Below are 14971 nucleotides of genomic sequence, written 5' to 3'. Positions count from 1 at the left end.
ATGGAGAACAGCTGGGCATGTCCTTTAATCCCAGCACTCAGGAGGCAGAGGCAAGCAGAGCTCTGTGAGTGTGGTAAGAACATTTATATTGGGCTAGGAGGACAAGGGAGTAGGCTCAGGTAAGAATATTTCCATTGGGCTAGGACAAGTCTCAAGATAAATACTGCGGAGGGATGTATTTTAATCTGTGTATCTTGGTCATCCTGATAACCCCCCCGACACAGTGGCCACAGGACTTTGTTTATTGCCTTGTTGGTTCCTTGATGACTTTGGCTTTGATCTAAGAACAGACCCTATTCTTTGCATGTACCTAGAATACTATAAAGGCAGACTGGGGGAAATAAACTCGCTCCAGCTTCAGCACTGGGTGGAGTCATGTAATACTGTTGTCGTTGTCTTTCCTTTCTTTAATTCTTCCTCCCTCCCTCCTCAGACCCTGTTGACTGACTGAGCTGGCTTGGTCAGCAAAGACTGCGCCTACCTTGCAGCTGCTAACCACCCCAGCTCCCGAGGCTGTCCATTGCTTTCCAGAAGCCTTGCAGCCCTGCCCTGCACTCTGGCCCAGTTCCACCCCTGTTCTCAGTGGTCAGTGGCCATGCCTGCTGTCAAGGAGAATTTATACCATTGAGCCTACCATGGCCTGGAGGTGCTGCCAGGACCCCTCCGCTCCAGTCAGGAGGTTTCAACACTGGCCAAGGTCAGTCTAACCAACTAGAAGGAAGAAGGCTTACCTATGTGGAAATCATACCTGGCTGCTTACTGGCTACAACTTTGAAGGTTGGTTGAGTGTTGCAAATCTAGAACCAGATTAGATTTCAGCCTCTTCAGTGAGGGCTGGTAGGAGAGAACATGCTATGGTTAGAAAGCACCAGAACTAGTTATGTGAGGGGACACCATGGCGGCAGGCTCCCACGACAGGATGGAGGACAGTCCACCTGGCCTTCAGGCATACCTTGGAAAATGTGGCCACCTATGGCCAAGCTGACCCTGTCCCCATTTGTTCCAGGCACTCACCACCCCCCAGGGTCTCCATTTCATGGTATTCTAGCTGTAGGCGACCTGGCTACTCCTCAGGTTCAGGGCCCAGCCTCAGGAACACTCAGGCTAGGAGCTTGTGTTATGGAGTTCAGGACCCTTAAGAAAAGACTTTAATTCGATGTATAGTTAAGTTTATTGAAGCTGCTGGCAAAACAATGTCTGAGCCAAACTAGAGACTGCTGTGTGAAGGGGTTGAGGGAAGAATTTGTAATGGCAAAACCCACAAGAAGACCTGAGTGTCTGCACCAGCCAGGAGCTGTGCGGCTTTGCCAAGGTTAGGTAGTCAGGGTGACTGGCCTCAAACTAGTCCTTGAATGTCTGCATAAGCAGCTTATAGTAGCCAAAAAAGCAGGCAGTCATGTCATGACAGGTAGATGGTCACGGCAGGGGTCACTGAGGCAGGGTGACTGGGAACTTACCTTTCAGGGACTAGTCAGGGACAAACGGCTAGTGGGCACCAAGATGGATGCCTAGTGTAAAATGGAGGGTTTTTTCCCATCATATTCCCTAACGGCTCTATTAGGATGAGGTGGGGAATCGACACTTTCCTGGTTTTGATAGTGTTTGACATCGATATCTACAAATGAGAATTAGGATGTGTAAAGCAAAGAGACAGAAAACAAACATCAAGGTAAAACCTGGTAACCATGAAGCAAGCCATTCTGTTAGATCCCAGCCTGTGTCTGAAGTGACTCTTCTGTGTTTTAGTGGTGGTTTGGTTTGCCTTGGTTTTTTGAGATGGGGTTTCTCTGTGTAACCCTGGCTGTCTTGAAAATCAGTGTGTAAGGGGTTGGGGATTTAGCTCAGTGGTAGAGCGCTTGCCTAGCAAGCGCAAGGCCCTGAGTTCAGTCCCCAGCTCCAAAAAAAAAAAAAAAAAAAAAAAAAGAAAGAAAGAAAGAAAGAAAGAAAGAAAGAAAGAAAGAAAGAAAAGAAAATCAGTGTGTAGACCAGGCTGGCCTCAGACTCGGAGATTTGCCTGCCTCTGCCTCCCAAGTGCTGGGATTAAAGGCCTTCACCACCACACCCAGATGGGTAACCCTTTTTGTAACTCTCTAATTTTAATCAATGTTTGTAATACTGGAGGGTCCTAGGGGACAGCATGAGCTTTGCTATGCTAACAGGCATCATAGATAGGCTTTGTCCATTTTGCCAGAGAGGGGAAGTGGCCTCCTTTGGGTGGAGAGGAACTGGTTTCCTTTGGACCTAACATTCCAGCCTTCAGTTAATGATAAGGGACAAAGTACTCTCTTTTGTAACTGCGGGTCAGCTAAACACTGGGACTTCGCTGTCAGGGCGCAGGAAGGCTACAAAGTTGGTCAAAGGCTGGGAGGGGTTGGTACCTCTGGTTTGCTGTCCAGGTTTTGCTGGACGGTGGAGCTAGCAGAGTGCAGGTAGTTTAGGAGCAGGTCTGGAATGCTGGCCTAAAGCTGGTAGGAAATTTTGTTAGAAGCATCTGGTGAACATCAGATTTCAACAAGTATAGGGGCTTCAGTCACTGTGGAGCCGTTTGCAGTCTACAGTTGATTGGGAATCTGCTGGGACAGATAGGGACTTTAGGTGGGGAAGCTTAGGCTAGTGACTGGCAGGAGTACTTATCTGGAGTCTGTCTGGCAGGTGGATCCAAGTCGCAGCTCCCCGAAGCTCACATGAAATTTTTTTTTTCTTCTTCTTCTTTTCTTTTTTTTCGGAGCTGGGGACCGAACCCAGGGCCTTGTGCTTGCTAGGCAAGCGCTCTACCACTGAGCTAAATCCCCAACCCCGAAATGTTTTAAAGTTAACAAACAGATTAAGTTTTAGATATGTTAGCATCACCGCTTTTTGTGATCTGCACTGAAATCCAGTGTCTGCAAACAGCTGGAGTCGACCCACGCCTCTGAGCCATTGCAAAAGCTTGTGGACCCAAAAACTCATTCTGGGTTAAAAGCATGAACACTCTTTCCTCAGGCTCTGGCTGAGGACGTATTGTATGGTCAGTGCTGTTTTCAGTACAATGAGAAACACTGTGTCACGGTTATCAGTGCTTCCCAGAGCTAGATTAATAGCTTATCAGAACCCCATGGTTAATGTTCAAACTACTTCTGACGTCTTAGAGTAGCAACAACATAGCAAGAAGGAAAGAAGTCTGAAATTTTACAAACTTTGTTATATATTCGAAGTTAATTTCTTAGAGCCACACAATTGATTCAAGCGTTCGCATCTTTAGATCTTTACAAATTGCATGTATATACCCTGAATTTCCCTAGATCCTCTAAACTTTTATAAATTCCAAATAATTTTTTAAAAGTTTATTTATTTTTATTTATTTGAGTACACTATAGCTGTCTTCAGACACACCAGAAAAGGGCATCAGATTCCGTTACAGATGGCTGTGAGCCACCATGTGGTTGCTGGGAATTGAACTCATGACCTCTGGAAGAGCAGTGAGTGCTCTTAACCACTGAGCCATCTCTCCAGCCCCCCCAATAATGTTTAATTCAGTTATGTACCATGAATCATAGGTGGTTGGTTGCTGAGAGCGGTCATTGAAAAAGCAAGTTTTGCTGGGTGGTACTGGCACACAGCTTCAGAGGCAGGGGGATCTTTGAGTTCAAGGCCAGCCTGGTGTGCAGAGTGAGTTCCAGGGCAGCCAGGGCTGCACAGAGAAACTCTGTCTGGAGAAGATGAAAAGAAAAAAGGAACAGTAAAAGTTACATTGAAACCTGTTTTGTGAGTGTGAAGTTTGCCTTTGTTTTAACAGGAGACTTAGTAAGTTCTAGAAAAAAGCAAGGCCTAATTTTTACATGAACTAGGCAGTTGCAACTGTGTGTGTGTGTGTGTGTGTGTGTGTGTGTATCTGTCTGCCTGCCTGCCTGCCTGTCTATCTCTCTCGGGGCAGGGGTATGATCTGGGTATTTGCTATTGTCAAACTGATAAAGCTACAGTTAGCCATCACCATCATTAGAGATCTGATAAGGCTAAATTTGAGCAGGATGTATAATCCAAATGGCCTCTCTATCAGTTAAAATGACAGACTTACCCACAACCTGGATGGTTACCCTGGGCTCCTCCATGGTGATGTCCATGGTTTCATTTCCGGCAGAGGTAAGAGACAGGTTTCAAACAGAGGCAGATGTCTTTGGCCATTGCACAGGGCAGCATTAACTCTGGTTCCGCATTGGGCAGCATCAGCCTTCAGCGGCCAGGCTCAGAAGGTTGAGATGCATTCCAGTGGAGGAGGAGCATGAGAGATTGGCCTACCTTGGCAAGGCAAAGAGGGGCGTCAGTTCTCCAGTGTCCTGCTTGCTCACAGTTCCGGCAGGGGCCCGGAGGTAGGCAAGGCATGGAGCAAGTATTAGCAGGGTGGTTAGCGTCACATAATCCAGGCAGACTCCTCTGTGCCCCATCATAGTCTTTGGAGGGGACCTTAGGGCTGTTTTTAGGAGCTGACATTTTTTTTTTTTCAATTACGGGAAGTTTCTTCTTATTAAACATTTTAAATGACGTCTTTAGCAGATCTTAGGAATTTGAGGCCCAGCATCTAGCCTATTTGGTGTATCGGATTTTAAACAAACTTTACTTAGCTTTTAGTTACTTTAGGCTTAACCTTGAAAACATACAGAAGGCTGAATAAAAGTTGTCTCTGTAAGGGAATTACACTTGCATTTAGCATGACTACAAAGATAGTTCCGAGCACATTAAAGAACTTGATCATTTATGAGGCAACTGACTGTTAACTTGCATGTCTTAATTATCTATAATAGTTTACAGTAATTGAACAGCCTTTTACAAGATTTTATAGTTTTATCCTTGTAGCCTTAAAATTTTTGAATTAGAGATTTAACTGAAAATGCTTTAAAATAAAAACTTTAAACCATAAATACAATCTACAGAGAGATTGGGAGCCTTGCTTTTCTTTCTCTCCCTCCCTCCCTCCCTTCCTTCCTTCCTTCCTGTCTTTCTTTTTTTTTTTTTTTTTTTTTTTTTGGTTCTTTTTTTCGGAGCTGGGGATTGAACCCAGGGCCTTGCGCTTCCTAGGTAAGCGCTCTACCACTGAGCTAAATCCCCAGCCCCCCTTCCTGTCTTTCTTTTATCTTTGTATATCATAGTTTTTGATATGACTCAATTTATCCAAATATTAGCTTAACAAAGTTACTAAAGACCAGGAGGCTAGACATGTATCTCTTAACCTGAGTAGACGTTTAAAACCTTAAAAAGTTGAAAGTCTTAATCATTAAGTAATTTTTTGCTTGGAATTTTACATGCCCCCCTCCAAGGGTCCTACAGATCCTGAGAGAAACCAAGTTTACAGTTTACTAAGAGCTCCAAATAGCCATCACCATGAATGCAGGAACTTTCCCCTTTTTGGTATCAAGAACTAAGAAAAGGGGAAGAAGTCAGAGCTAGAAATCTGTAATTACATTTAGCCACCCTAATTGTTATATAATTTTCATTAAAAAAATTTGAGTAACATAAGACATACAGTAACAAATAAATATACCATTTGTTGTAAGAAAATTTTCCTAAAGGGCGGTTAGACAATATTTGAAGCCTTTATCCAGCCAATATCTGAAGAGCTTTCCCATTGCTGCGTAGATGGGCTCTCTCTCTATTTTTAGTTTTTAGCCTGCACGCCCTAGTTTTCCCAACAAACCTTGAGGCCTCATGCAATTTAAGGGCTGATTGCACACAACTCTCTGGGAGGAGTGACTGGACACTCGAGTGCAGATACGATGACCTGGTCTATCGCCACCTGGTTGAATAGTATTAATCTCCTCCTGGTTAAGGAATATTAACTTTGTAACACAGACTTATTTTCAGCTTATGTGTATTGGTGTTTTGACTACACTTAAGCCTGTCAGCTGAGGGTGTCAGATCCCATGGAACTGAAGTTACAGACAGGTCTGAGCTGCCATGTGGGGACTGGGAATTGAACTCAGGTTCTCTGAAGAACAGCCAGTGCTCTCAACCGCTGAGCCATCTCTCCAGCCACAGAATATTAACTGTTAACAAGCCCAGCTCTGATTATTTTAAGCAATTATATCTGGAGTGATTAGTGAGAGATTTTAGACAAAGTTTTTATTTTACTTTATCACCAGTTGGTGTGTCTGTGGATGGAGGTAGACAACATGAAAAGCTTTATAAGCATTTTTTTTCCTTTATAAGGTCATCAAGTTGGGGGATAATGAATGTAAGTGTCTGTAACCTACAGGCCATTAAACAGAAACTATAAAAACAAGACACCTGTGGGAACTCAGAAAGTGTTGGCCTCAGGTTGCTTTTGTGTTTATGGAGTTTTAGCCATATCCAATAAGCTTACAGCTCTTAAGGCACAGAAAGTCTATATAATAGTCCCACAAGTCTTGAGATAAGTTTGTGTTTTGGCAAAAGTCTGAGAGAGTTAAGGAAAACCGAGGAAGGAGAAGAGGTAAGCACTGGGGCTCCTATTGGACAGCCCACTTTTCAGCTGTTTTAAAGCACCTGTGTCTCTTCCTGGGCATTTGGTTTTCCCTTTCCTGCCTGACAGAGGCAGGGGCCTGTGTGACCTGAGACAGATATTCTGGGAAAAACTTTTAAACAAGCATGTTTGGGTCATGAGAGGGGGCCATAAACCCAGCTTTTTATAAAGTAGGACAGCATAGAATATTTCAATATTACCCATACCCAAAAGACCCCTGAATCCCTGCAAAACCAAAGCCAGTGACCAGAGCAAGCAGAGAACAAAGAAGGCTTAGAAATAAGACATTCTGGGTGTGGGCCATAGGCACAGTGAGCAGCTGGTTTAATAGACGGCTTATGGTTCCTGTAAGGGTTGTGCTGGGCATGGGCGTGGGGTAGAGTTTAGTGGGGGTAGGGGGTGGCAGAAGCCAGAGCTCCATCTAAGAGAAAACAAGCAGGAAAAAGATATCCTTCAGAAGCAGAGCTAGAGAAAAAGGATCGAAAACAAGAGGCATCTGATGTACCTGTGGAACTTAAAACAGCAGGCTCCAGCGAGCCAGTGAGAGACAGAACAGACAGAGCAGGCAGCTCCTAGGACAAGTAGTTGGCCATGGTTATAGGCAGAGTAGCTGCAGGAGGAGGTGAACAAGAGAGACGAGCAAGCTCCTGAAGGGGGCTGGGAAACAGCTGAGAGAGAGAACCGAGAACCTGTGGGAGGGACAGAATCGGTAAGGTTTGGTTTCCCATGCTGCAGTAACTCAGAAGCATACTAGAAAACACAGACCCACCAAACAAAACATCTACACAGTCCATAGAACAGAACACCTAAATATCAAATATGCATTGCCCAGCAATTTTACTTACAAATCTGCAACGGTCAATCTGGGGTTCCCTGGTCTCCAAGTCCACAATGTACTCGCCCCATCTAGGGCCTGTCACCTAATGGTAACTCTTGTAATTTCTGGTAGCCTTGATGCCATGCTTTCTCAGGCCTTACCCAGCTTAGGACCTATCCTGAAACTCAACACTGTGTATGGGGTCTCCCAGGAACCCAGACCAGCCCTCAAATGTTACAGAGTTCAAGAATCCCAGGAAAAGACCACAGACTCAATCTGGATTATAATTAGTTATAAATTTATTGAGACCAATAGCAGGACAACAGTCTCTGAGCCAAACTAGAGACTGCTGTGCAAAGGGGTGAGGGTAGGTTTTGTAATGGCAAAACCCACATTGAGTGTCTGCACCAGCAAGCCAGGAGCTGTGCTGCTCTGCTTACTAAGACCTCAAAATAGTCCTTGAATGTCTGCAAAAGCAGGTTACAGAAGCCAAAAAAGCAGGCAGTCATGTCATAACAGGTAGATGGTCATGGCTGTACATTTTTGGGTAGGAGTTACTGAGTCAGGTTCACTGGGATCTTCCAGGAACTGGAGTCAGAAATGGCTAGTGTCAGGAGTAGGTTCCAAGTTGAATACCTACCATGAAATGGAGTTTCCTTAGCCATCACACCTGGACACAGGGCATGTCCTGCTGTGTACCTGTAAGCATCCCTATCCCACTCAGTAGAGCAGGTTTACCCAGACTTCACTGGGGTGTGGCTACTCGTGGTAGTGCACTCTCTGGTGCTGGATGAGCTGAGAGCTCTGGCCAAACGCTTTGCCACAGGAGCCACAGGAGAAGGGCTTCTCGCCCGTGTGGGTCCGTAAGTGCCGGAAGAAATGCGACCGTCCTCGGAAGGCCTTGCCGCAGTCTTCACACTTGTAGGGCTTCTCGCCTGTGTGAATGCGCTGGTGTTCGATGAGCACAGAGCTCCAGATGAAGGCCTTGCCACACTGGCTGCAGACATACGGCTTTTCCCCGGTGTGCAGCCGCTGGTGGCGCACCAGGTTGGAGCTCTGGCTGAAGGCATGGCCACATTCGCCACACTTGTAGGGCTTCTCGCCGTTGTGGATGCGCAAGTGCTGTGTGAAGTGTGAGCTGTGGCTGAAGGCCTGGCCGCAATGGCCGCACTCATAGGGCTTCTCGCCTGTGTGGATGCGGTGGTGCTGCATGAAGCCCCACCAGCTCCCGAAGTGTTTGCCGCACTCATGACAGGCGTAAGGCTTCTCCCCTGTGTGGATGCGCTGGTGCTTCAGCAGCAAAGATTTGTACTTGAAGCTCTTACCACAGACCTCACAGCGGTGTGCCTTGGTGCCCTGTGGGCCCGGCTGCCGGCAGTCTCGACTCAAACTACTGCCCACCTCAGCAGTCTTCTTGGCGCTACCCTCTGTCCCTGGGGCTCCCTGGGGCAAGAGTACCATGTGCCAAGTGTCTCTTTTCTGAGAGCAGGGCTTGGTTCCTGGAGGCAGGCCTGCTGGCTGCTCCAAGCTACATTCCTGGTCAATGCTGTCCGCACACTTAGACATGCCCCTCAGTGCCCTTCCACGTGAGGCCAGCCCATCTCCAAGACTTTGGGAGTTGAGAGAGGCTTGAGTCTTCTCAGGCTTGCACTCAGAGTCTGAAAGGAGAAATGGCAGACAGCTCCCAGTCTCCCCCTACTGTGGCGTTCTAGGAGCTGAGCCCAGGGAAAGCCTGAATGGGGACTAATCAGAGGAGGGGCAGAGGCTGGGTTGGGGAGTGTGTGTGTAAGGTGGGGAGACAGGTGTGCCAGAAGACTTAGAAAGACAGCGTCAGGAGCAGCCAGGCCCCATCTGTTGGAGGCCCTGAGCTTGTGTAGGAGTCTCACAGGTGATTAACTAGTCCTGTGATGCCTCTCTTAGCTGGGAAAAGGAAGTACAGGTTGTTATTAAGAGCTAGCAAGGACCTGGAACTTTGAGAACTCCCAAAAGTGGTCCTTCTGTCTGAGACAGCTGCGAAGATACTCATCTAACCCCACAAAAATCAGGTGGCAAAGACTGCCCGGCCAAAGAGATCAGATCTGGAGGGTGCTGGGCCTGATCTACAGGTGTCCATAGATAGGGACCAGCCAACCCTTCCCCCCCGCCCCCCCCTGGACCCAGCCTCTGCAGTAGACAAAAACAGGTAACTAGGTTCAAGCCGAGACCCAGGCAGGATGGCCTGGCCCTTAGCACATGCAATGTGTTGCATCGGTCAGGGGCTCCCAAGGCTGCCTGAGACCTGGGCTGCTCACTCACCAAGCCAGGTATCTCTGGTGCTCTCCACTTCCTCTACGACTCGGAGGTCTGGGTCTGCTGTCTGGGAAGGCACCTCAGGGCTGGAACAGGGAGAGCCTGGAGGCAGGGGATTGAGGCTCATACCCTACTCTCCAGAGGGCAGCATCTGGCCCTTCCCTCCTTCCTGAATGCAAGACTCCAAGGGGCCAAGACCCCGACACACAGAAATTCCCCACCTACCCAGCATCCCTTATGCTCCCAAAGAGACGCTGAGATGGATGAGGTGCCATTGCCTTGGCTAGCCCATCAAGCAACCCTCCTGAGGTTCCAGCTTTGGGGACTCATTCTCCCTTAGTTCTGCAGGCAAGTACAAGCTGGGCTGCCCAGGCAGCTCTTATTTCTGCCCCATGCTGGCTGATGCCTTGGCTGACTCTGGTCTTATTCCTTTCCACCCATCCTTGCTCTCTGCACTCAGCCCTGCAGCTACCCCATGGTCCCATCTTCTCATTTCTTAGCATCACAAGCCAGCCCTGGCTCCTGATCTGTGTCTGCAAGGTTAGAGAGACCCTAGAAGGATCGCTTTATCCCGTACCGCCTAGGCAGGCCTCCTGCTTCTAGGTTAGCCAGGGTGGGGCTTGGAGCCTCTCCTACAGACTTCTGGTACAGGGACCCTTGTGTGCTTCTCCCTTATGCTTTTTCTCACCTCCTGCCATTCCCAAAGGACCCTGAAATGACCGTGTAGAAGGTCACTTTGCAAGCTGCTGGGACTTAGATATTCTGGATGGGCCTCTTTGGGAGCCCGAGGTTCCAAGAAGTCCTGGCAGAACTGCAGGCAGGTTTCAGAACATTGGGGTCTCCTCTGGTGAGGAATGTGTGGAACAAGCCCAAATGATGTGACACAGGGTAATCCCAGAGACTTGGGGGCTAAGGCAGGGAGACAACACTGAGATTCTATACCCCCCCCCCAAAAAAAAAAACAACCAAAAGAAGACAAAAATGCAACCCATGGGCCTTCAAACGTAGAATAGCTTGGTCTCTGAGAGGCGGCCCTGACCTTGCTGGTGGCTAGGAAGCAGGCACAGAGACCACCTGTCACCTGTTTATCTATACAAGGGGTGATGGCCATTCCCTCGTCTCCCTCCAGATCAGTGCCTTCCCGAGCTCCACTATGACGTGGTAAAGTCCCCGCTACCAAGTCTACCTTAGTCTAGGACCCACTTTGCTTACGTGTTCACAGGCCCACCAGGGACAGCCTAAAGCTAAGGCCCTGCCTAAGAATTGTTCTAGGAATAGGCAGAAGGGTCCTGGAGCCAGGCAGCAAACAGGACAGGGCTTAGGGTTCCTACCTGGTCTGGGGTTGACCCCGTGGTTCCCCAGGGAAGTGTGATGTCTGTCCTCATCCGTGAATGTCCGTCTATAAGCTTGGGCATCACCTAAGGGAGCCTGACACAGAGCACAGCTGCCTCCCATAAAAGCTCGCTTCACCGTATCAGCCATAATTAGTCTAGGCCGGCACCCGAATTAACCAGGAAGAATGCTGCCTCTCTTCCTGGCCTAGGATGTGCTGTCAGAGGGGGATCTTCTCTTCCTAAAACAGGGCCCCTTCTGAGGCCATTTTTCCTTTAATACTGAGGAAGAAACATACCCAGGGGGCTATTCCCTGGGGTCAGAGGGTGGCCTCTACCACTGCTATTTTCCACCACTCCCTCAGGGCTCGTCCCAGATGCCCCAGCACTGAATGAGCTTCGTAAGTGCGCACTCCCTTCCTCAGCTGGCCAAAACACAGGTCAGAGCAGTCTTATGAGGTAGAAGTGGGGCAGAGGGGCATAGCAGTCTGGGGCAAATACCGTGGTGAGGGTGTCCATGGAGTGCCACATGGTGCTGGTCTCCAGGTGTCCCTGGTGATGAGAGACTGTTGAGTGATAAGACAGGAGGGGCCTCCTCTACACCCTCTAGTGCAGCCATCTTCCTGAGTCCTGCTCAAGGAGGCACCTTGGGACCTGAGGAAAATGAAAACCATGGTAGATGGTGGGAATAGATTGTTGAAGAGCACCACGTCAGCTCCTAGGTGGTCCTTAGCTTCTCTTCTTAGCAAGTGAGGGTTGCCCTCCCACATTAAAAAAAAAAAAAAAAGCCAGGAGAACTCTGGAGGAGCTGCAGGGCCCATGGTGCAAGGGCCTGAGTGCTTATTCAGTGTAAAACCCTCATGAGAACTGGCAGCATCTCCAGCAAGGCAGAGTGGCCCCAATGCGAAGCAAGCAATTCAACCAACTGAGCCCCATCCTGGGCTTCTCAGTACAGTATCCTAAATGTTTTCCCCGATCTAGCCTGCAAAGATGCACACTCTAACAGCAAATACTCCTGCACCACAATTGGGGCTCTGGCTCCAGAAAGTGTGAGGCATCAGAATTCTAAATCTAATTTTTTAACAGGGTTACTTCATGAAAACCAGAAGGAAAACATTTCCAGAGGGGAAACTTTTCCTCAGATCCTGAAGAGTCTGAGACTGCTACCCCCAAGCACAGATTTCCCACAGCACCACCCACAGGGGTAGTGAGTGTGTGTGTGTGTGTGTGTGTGTGTGTGTGTGTGTCAAAGGCACATTCACAGGCTGGGAATGTTTGTATTTATCAAAGGCATATTTCCAGGCCGGGGATGGGGCTCAATTGGTTGGTTTGCTTGCCTCACGCCGTGACCCAATCCCCAACACCACAAAAACTGGGTGCAGTGGAGCGTACCTCTAATCCCAACACTTGGGATGTGAAGGCTGCAGAATAATAAATTCAAGGGCATCATTGCTTACATAGCAAATTCGACGTCAGCCTGAATTACACGAGACTTGAGAAAAATAAAAAGGGGGCGGCATTTTTCCTTAACTTGGTTTGCCATAAACGGATGAAGCCCAAAGAGAGAGCCCAGTTTTCTTCCACAAAGTGACGAGTGGGAGAGAGGATGACACGGGGTGAGATGCAGCAGCACCCGCCGGGAGGCGGAGACGCTGGGGGCTGGCGCGGGGCGGACACTGTACGGCCGCCCTACAGGGTCTCCTAGGTTGAAACCACTCAGAGGACCCGGGCCGGGGGTGACCGAAGTCACTGCGGGAGAAAGAGATAGGCACCCACGCGCATGAAACGAAGGGTCCCGATTGGAACCACTGGGAGGGGCGACCACTCACCTTGCGAAAGGGAGGAGGCCGCCCGCGCGCGCCGGCCGGAAATGCTCCGCCTCTGGGAGGCCCGCCCCCGATTCCGGGACGCTCTGGACCCCGGAGGACCACGCCTCGGTGGCCTCTAGATGCTCAAAGTCTTTAAGCCTAGAAGCTTCCCTGCAGAGGGTGTCCGCCCAACGGCCTAACACAGTCCGGTCTGGACAATCACTTTTCAAATTAGCCGAAAAGCCGGGCAAAGGTCCTCATTTCCACGCAAGGCAGAAGTATGAGAGTCCGGGTGTTGGGCCTCAAAGGATGTCATAGCCGCATCATTGGAATTGGCCCCAACCAGGACCACATATGCCACAGGCTGCAGCTAACCTTACCCAGTCTTGCAGACTTTGTCAGGAGTGCGTCCTCGCATGAGGTTGTTAAAAATTCTTGCTGCAAACATTTTCGTAACCAGCACCAACCTCAGGATGCTGGAGGGTGCTGTTGGTAGTGACTGAGCCACTGCCAGTTGTTATGGAGACTAATGGAAAAGACCCCTTAGACTTAATTCAGATTATAATTAAGCAAAAATTTAAGGCTGCTAGCAGGGCCAGTCTCTAACCCAATCAGAGACGTGCTGCCCAGAAGTGGGTGCGGGAAGAAGGGGCTTTAAGGGCGAAAACCACAAGATCTGCTTTGTTCTGCCAAGAGTACACGATGAAGGTGATCTCAAAATAGTCCTTGAATATCTGCATAAGCAAGACCAAACCAGCAGTTAGTCATATCATAACAAGCAGGTGGTCATGGCTGTGCATTTCTTGGGGAAGGGGAGTGTCAGGGTTGAGGAGACCTTATCTTCCAGGAGCTTGAGACAAACAGATATTAGGTTCCAAATTGGGTTTCCAGCACAAAATGGAGTTTCTATGGACATCATATTAGGTGCTTGTGATCCCTATGGTTGGAGTGTGAGGACCGTCCCCAACACACACACACACACACACACACACACACACACACACACACACACACACACACACACAGAGAGAGAGAGAGAGAGAGAGAGAGAAAGAGAGAGAGAGAGAGAGAGAGAGAGAGAGAGAGAGAGAGAGAGAGAGATTATCCAGGGAGAAATATTAACTGAGTAGCTTCCCCCAATCAAGTCTGCACTGCACGAAGGAGATGTTTCAGCCTAGTGGGCCTGGACACCCTGGCCTTTGCATTCTTAAATGCAAAGTAGTAGAAAAGACCTCTGCTGGGTCTGTTAGATTAGAGAATTAGGGCACACTCAGCATAAGGTGTCCAACCTGATTGATTAGAGCTGGCACTCTAAGGGTGTGTTCAGGAGTGCAGGGGGCTCCATCTCACTCAAAACCTCTGAAGCTTCTCCAGCTAGTTAAGCCCAGAATCACTTATATGAGGTTCTGAGAGCCCTTCTCACACACAGGCTCCCAGATCTCAGTAGGCCCCAGACCTTAGAACAATTAACTCCGTGGTGGCAGTACCATTCAGGCCATAAAAATCAGCGCACAGACATCACCCACCTGCCAAACAAAAACAAAGGCCTAATTCATCAAAGTCCATACTAACGGGAAACCCCAAAATGTATTATCCTTGCTTTTTGGCTTCTGTAGTTGTGCTTCTGGTTAACCGTTCTTGTTAACTGAAGTATGCCCAAGTCAGGATATGGTTTTTGTGCTTAAAAACTCTCCCTGAAAAAAGCTCAGAGTCACACTGGGATCTGAACATGCAGTGCGGTCTCTGGCCAGCTAATAAAAGCTTTGTTGACTTAAGCCCATGTCTGAGCAGTCTTCTTTGCTGGATAACCCACAGCATTTCTGGAAGTTTCACAGAGATTCCTCAGAGATCAGACCCTGAGACTCAGGGATGAGGGCAGGGGCCGGTCCTCAAATGCTCTCAGCAGGGGAGAATGCAGTAGTCAAGGAGTTCCTAGGAGGAGCATAACCTGAGATGTTCTAGGTCCCCAGAGCTCTTTCTGATCAGTTGCTGCCTTGGGAGAGCTCTGACACCTGCTCCCCAAAAGGAAACAAATGAGAGAGTCTCTGGTCTGTCACGTAAGGAGGTAAGTCTGTCTTCTGTTTGGACACATGGGAAAGGTTGGATGTGGCTGTGTCCAGGATCCGTGTGAGATGTCACTGGATTCCTCCTGTCTGTTCAAGTGTATGGAATGTGTGGAGGCCACCCTATTGTCTTTATTGTGTGTCTCTCTGTATGTATGTGTCTCTGTCTGTCTTGAAATGTGTTTCTGTCA

General features: G+C 48.6%; 1 protein-coding gene across 8 annotated transcripts; it reads right to left on the bottom strand.

Moving 5' to 3' along the window:
• Window positions 1-7570: 7570 nt before the first annotated feature.
• Gli4 (GLI family zinc finger 4) lies at window positions 7571-13409 on the bottom strand. Of its 8 annotated transcripts, none has more exons than XM_039079757.2 (5): window positions 12739-12778; window positions 12302-12401; window positions 11411-11563; window positions 9585-9680; window positions 7571-8947 (listed from the first exon to the last, which is right to left on the bottom strand). In XM_039079757.2, the coding sequence occupies exons 3-5, from the start codon at window positions 11526-11528 to the stop codon at window positions 8049-8051; spliced, it is 1113 nt and encodes a 370-aa protein (XP_038935685.1). In that variant the 5' UTR covers window positions 11529-11563; window positions 12302-12401; window positions 12739-12778; the 3' UTR covers window positions 7571-8048. The 8 variants fall into 8 exon arrangements, with proteins under 8 accessions (XP_038935685.1, XP_017450541.1, XP_063120196.1 ...); XM_017595052.3 differs by lacking the exon at window positions 12302-12401 and adding an exon at window positions 10910-11006 and having other exon boundaries at window positions 12739-12777; XM_063264126.1 differs by adding an exon at window positions 10910-11006 and having other exon boundaries at window positions 12302-12766.
• Window positions 13410-14971: the final 1562 nt, after the last annotated feature.

This window comes from Rattus norvegicus, chromosome 7, assembly GCF_036323735.1.
Source record: "Rattus norvegicus strain BN/NHsdMcwi chromosome 7, GRCr8, whole genome shotgun sequence".
Lineage (NCBI taxonomy): Eukaryota > Metazoa > Chordata > Mammalia > Rodentia > Muridae > Rattus > Rattus norvegicus.
Note: the sequence above shows the minus strand (reverse complement) of the source record. Positions and strands in the feature narration are given on the sequence as shown.

Bases quoted from the DNA above. Each gene is read 5' to 3' on its own strand.
- Gli4 (XM_017595052.3), bottom strand. From the start codon at position 11,440: ATGTGGCACTCCATGGACACCCTCACCACG. The intron at 11,007-11,410 runs GTATTTGCCCCA...GCTCTGTGTCAG, and splicing joins CCATGGACACCCTCACCACG to GCTCCCTTAGGTGATGCCCA. The intron at 8,948-9,584 runs GTGAGTGAGCAG...TTCTCCTTTCAG, and splicing joins CACCAGAGATACCTGGCTTG to ACTCTGAGTGCAAGCCTGAG.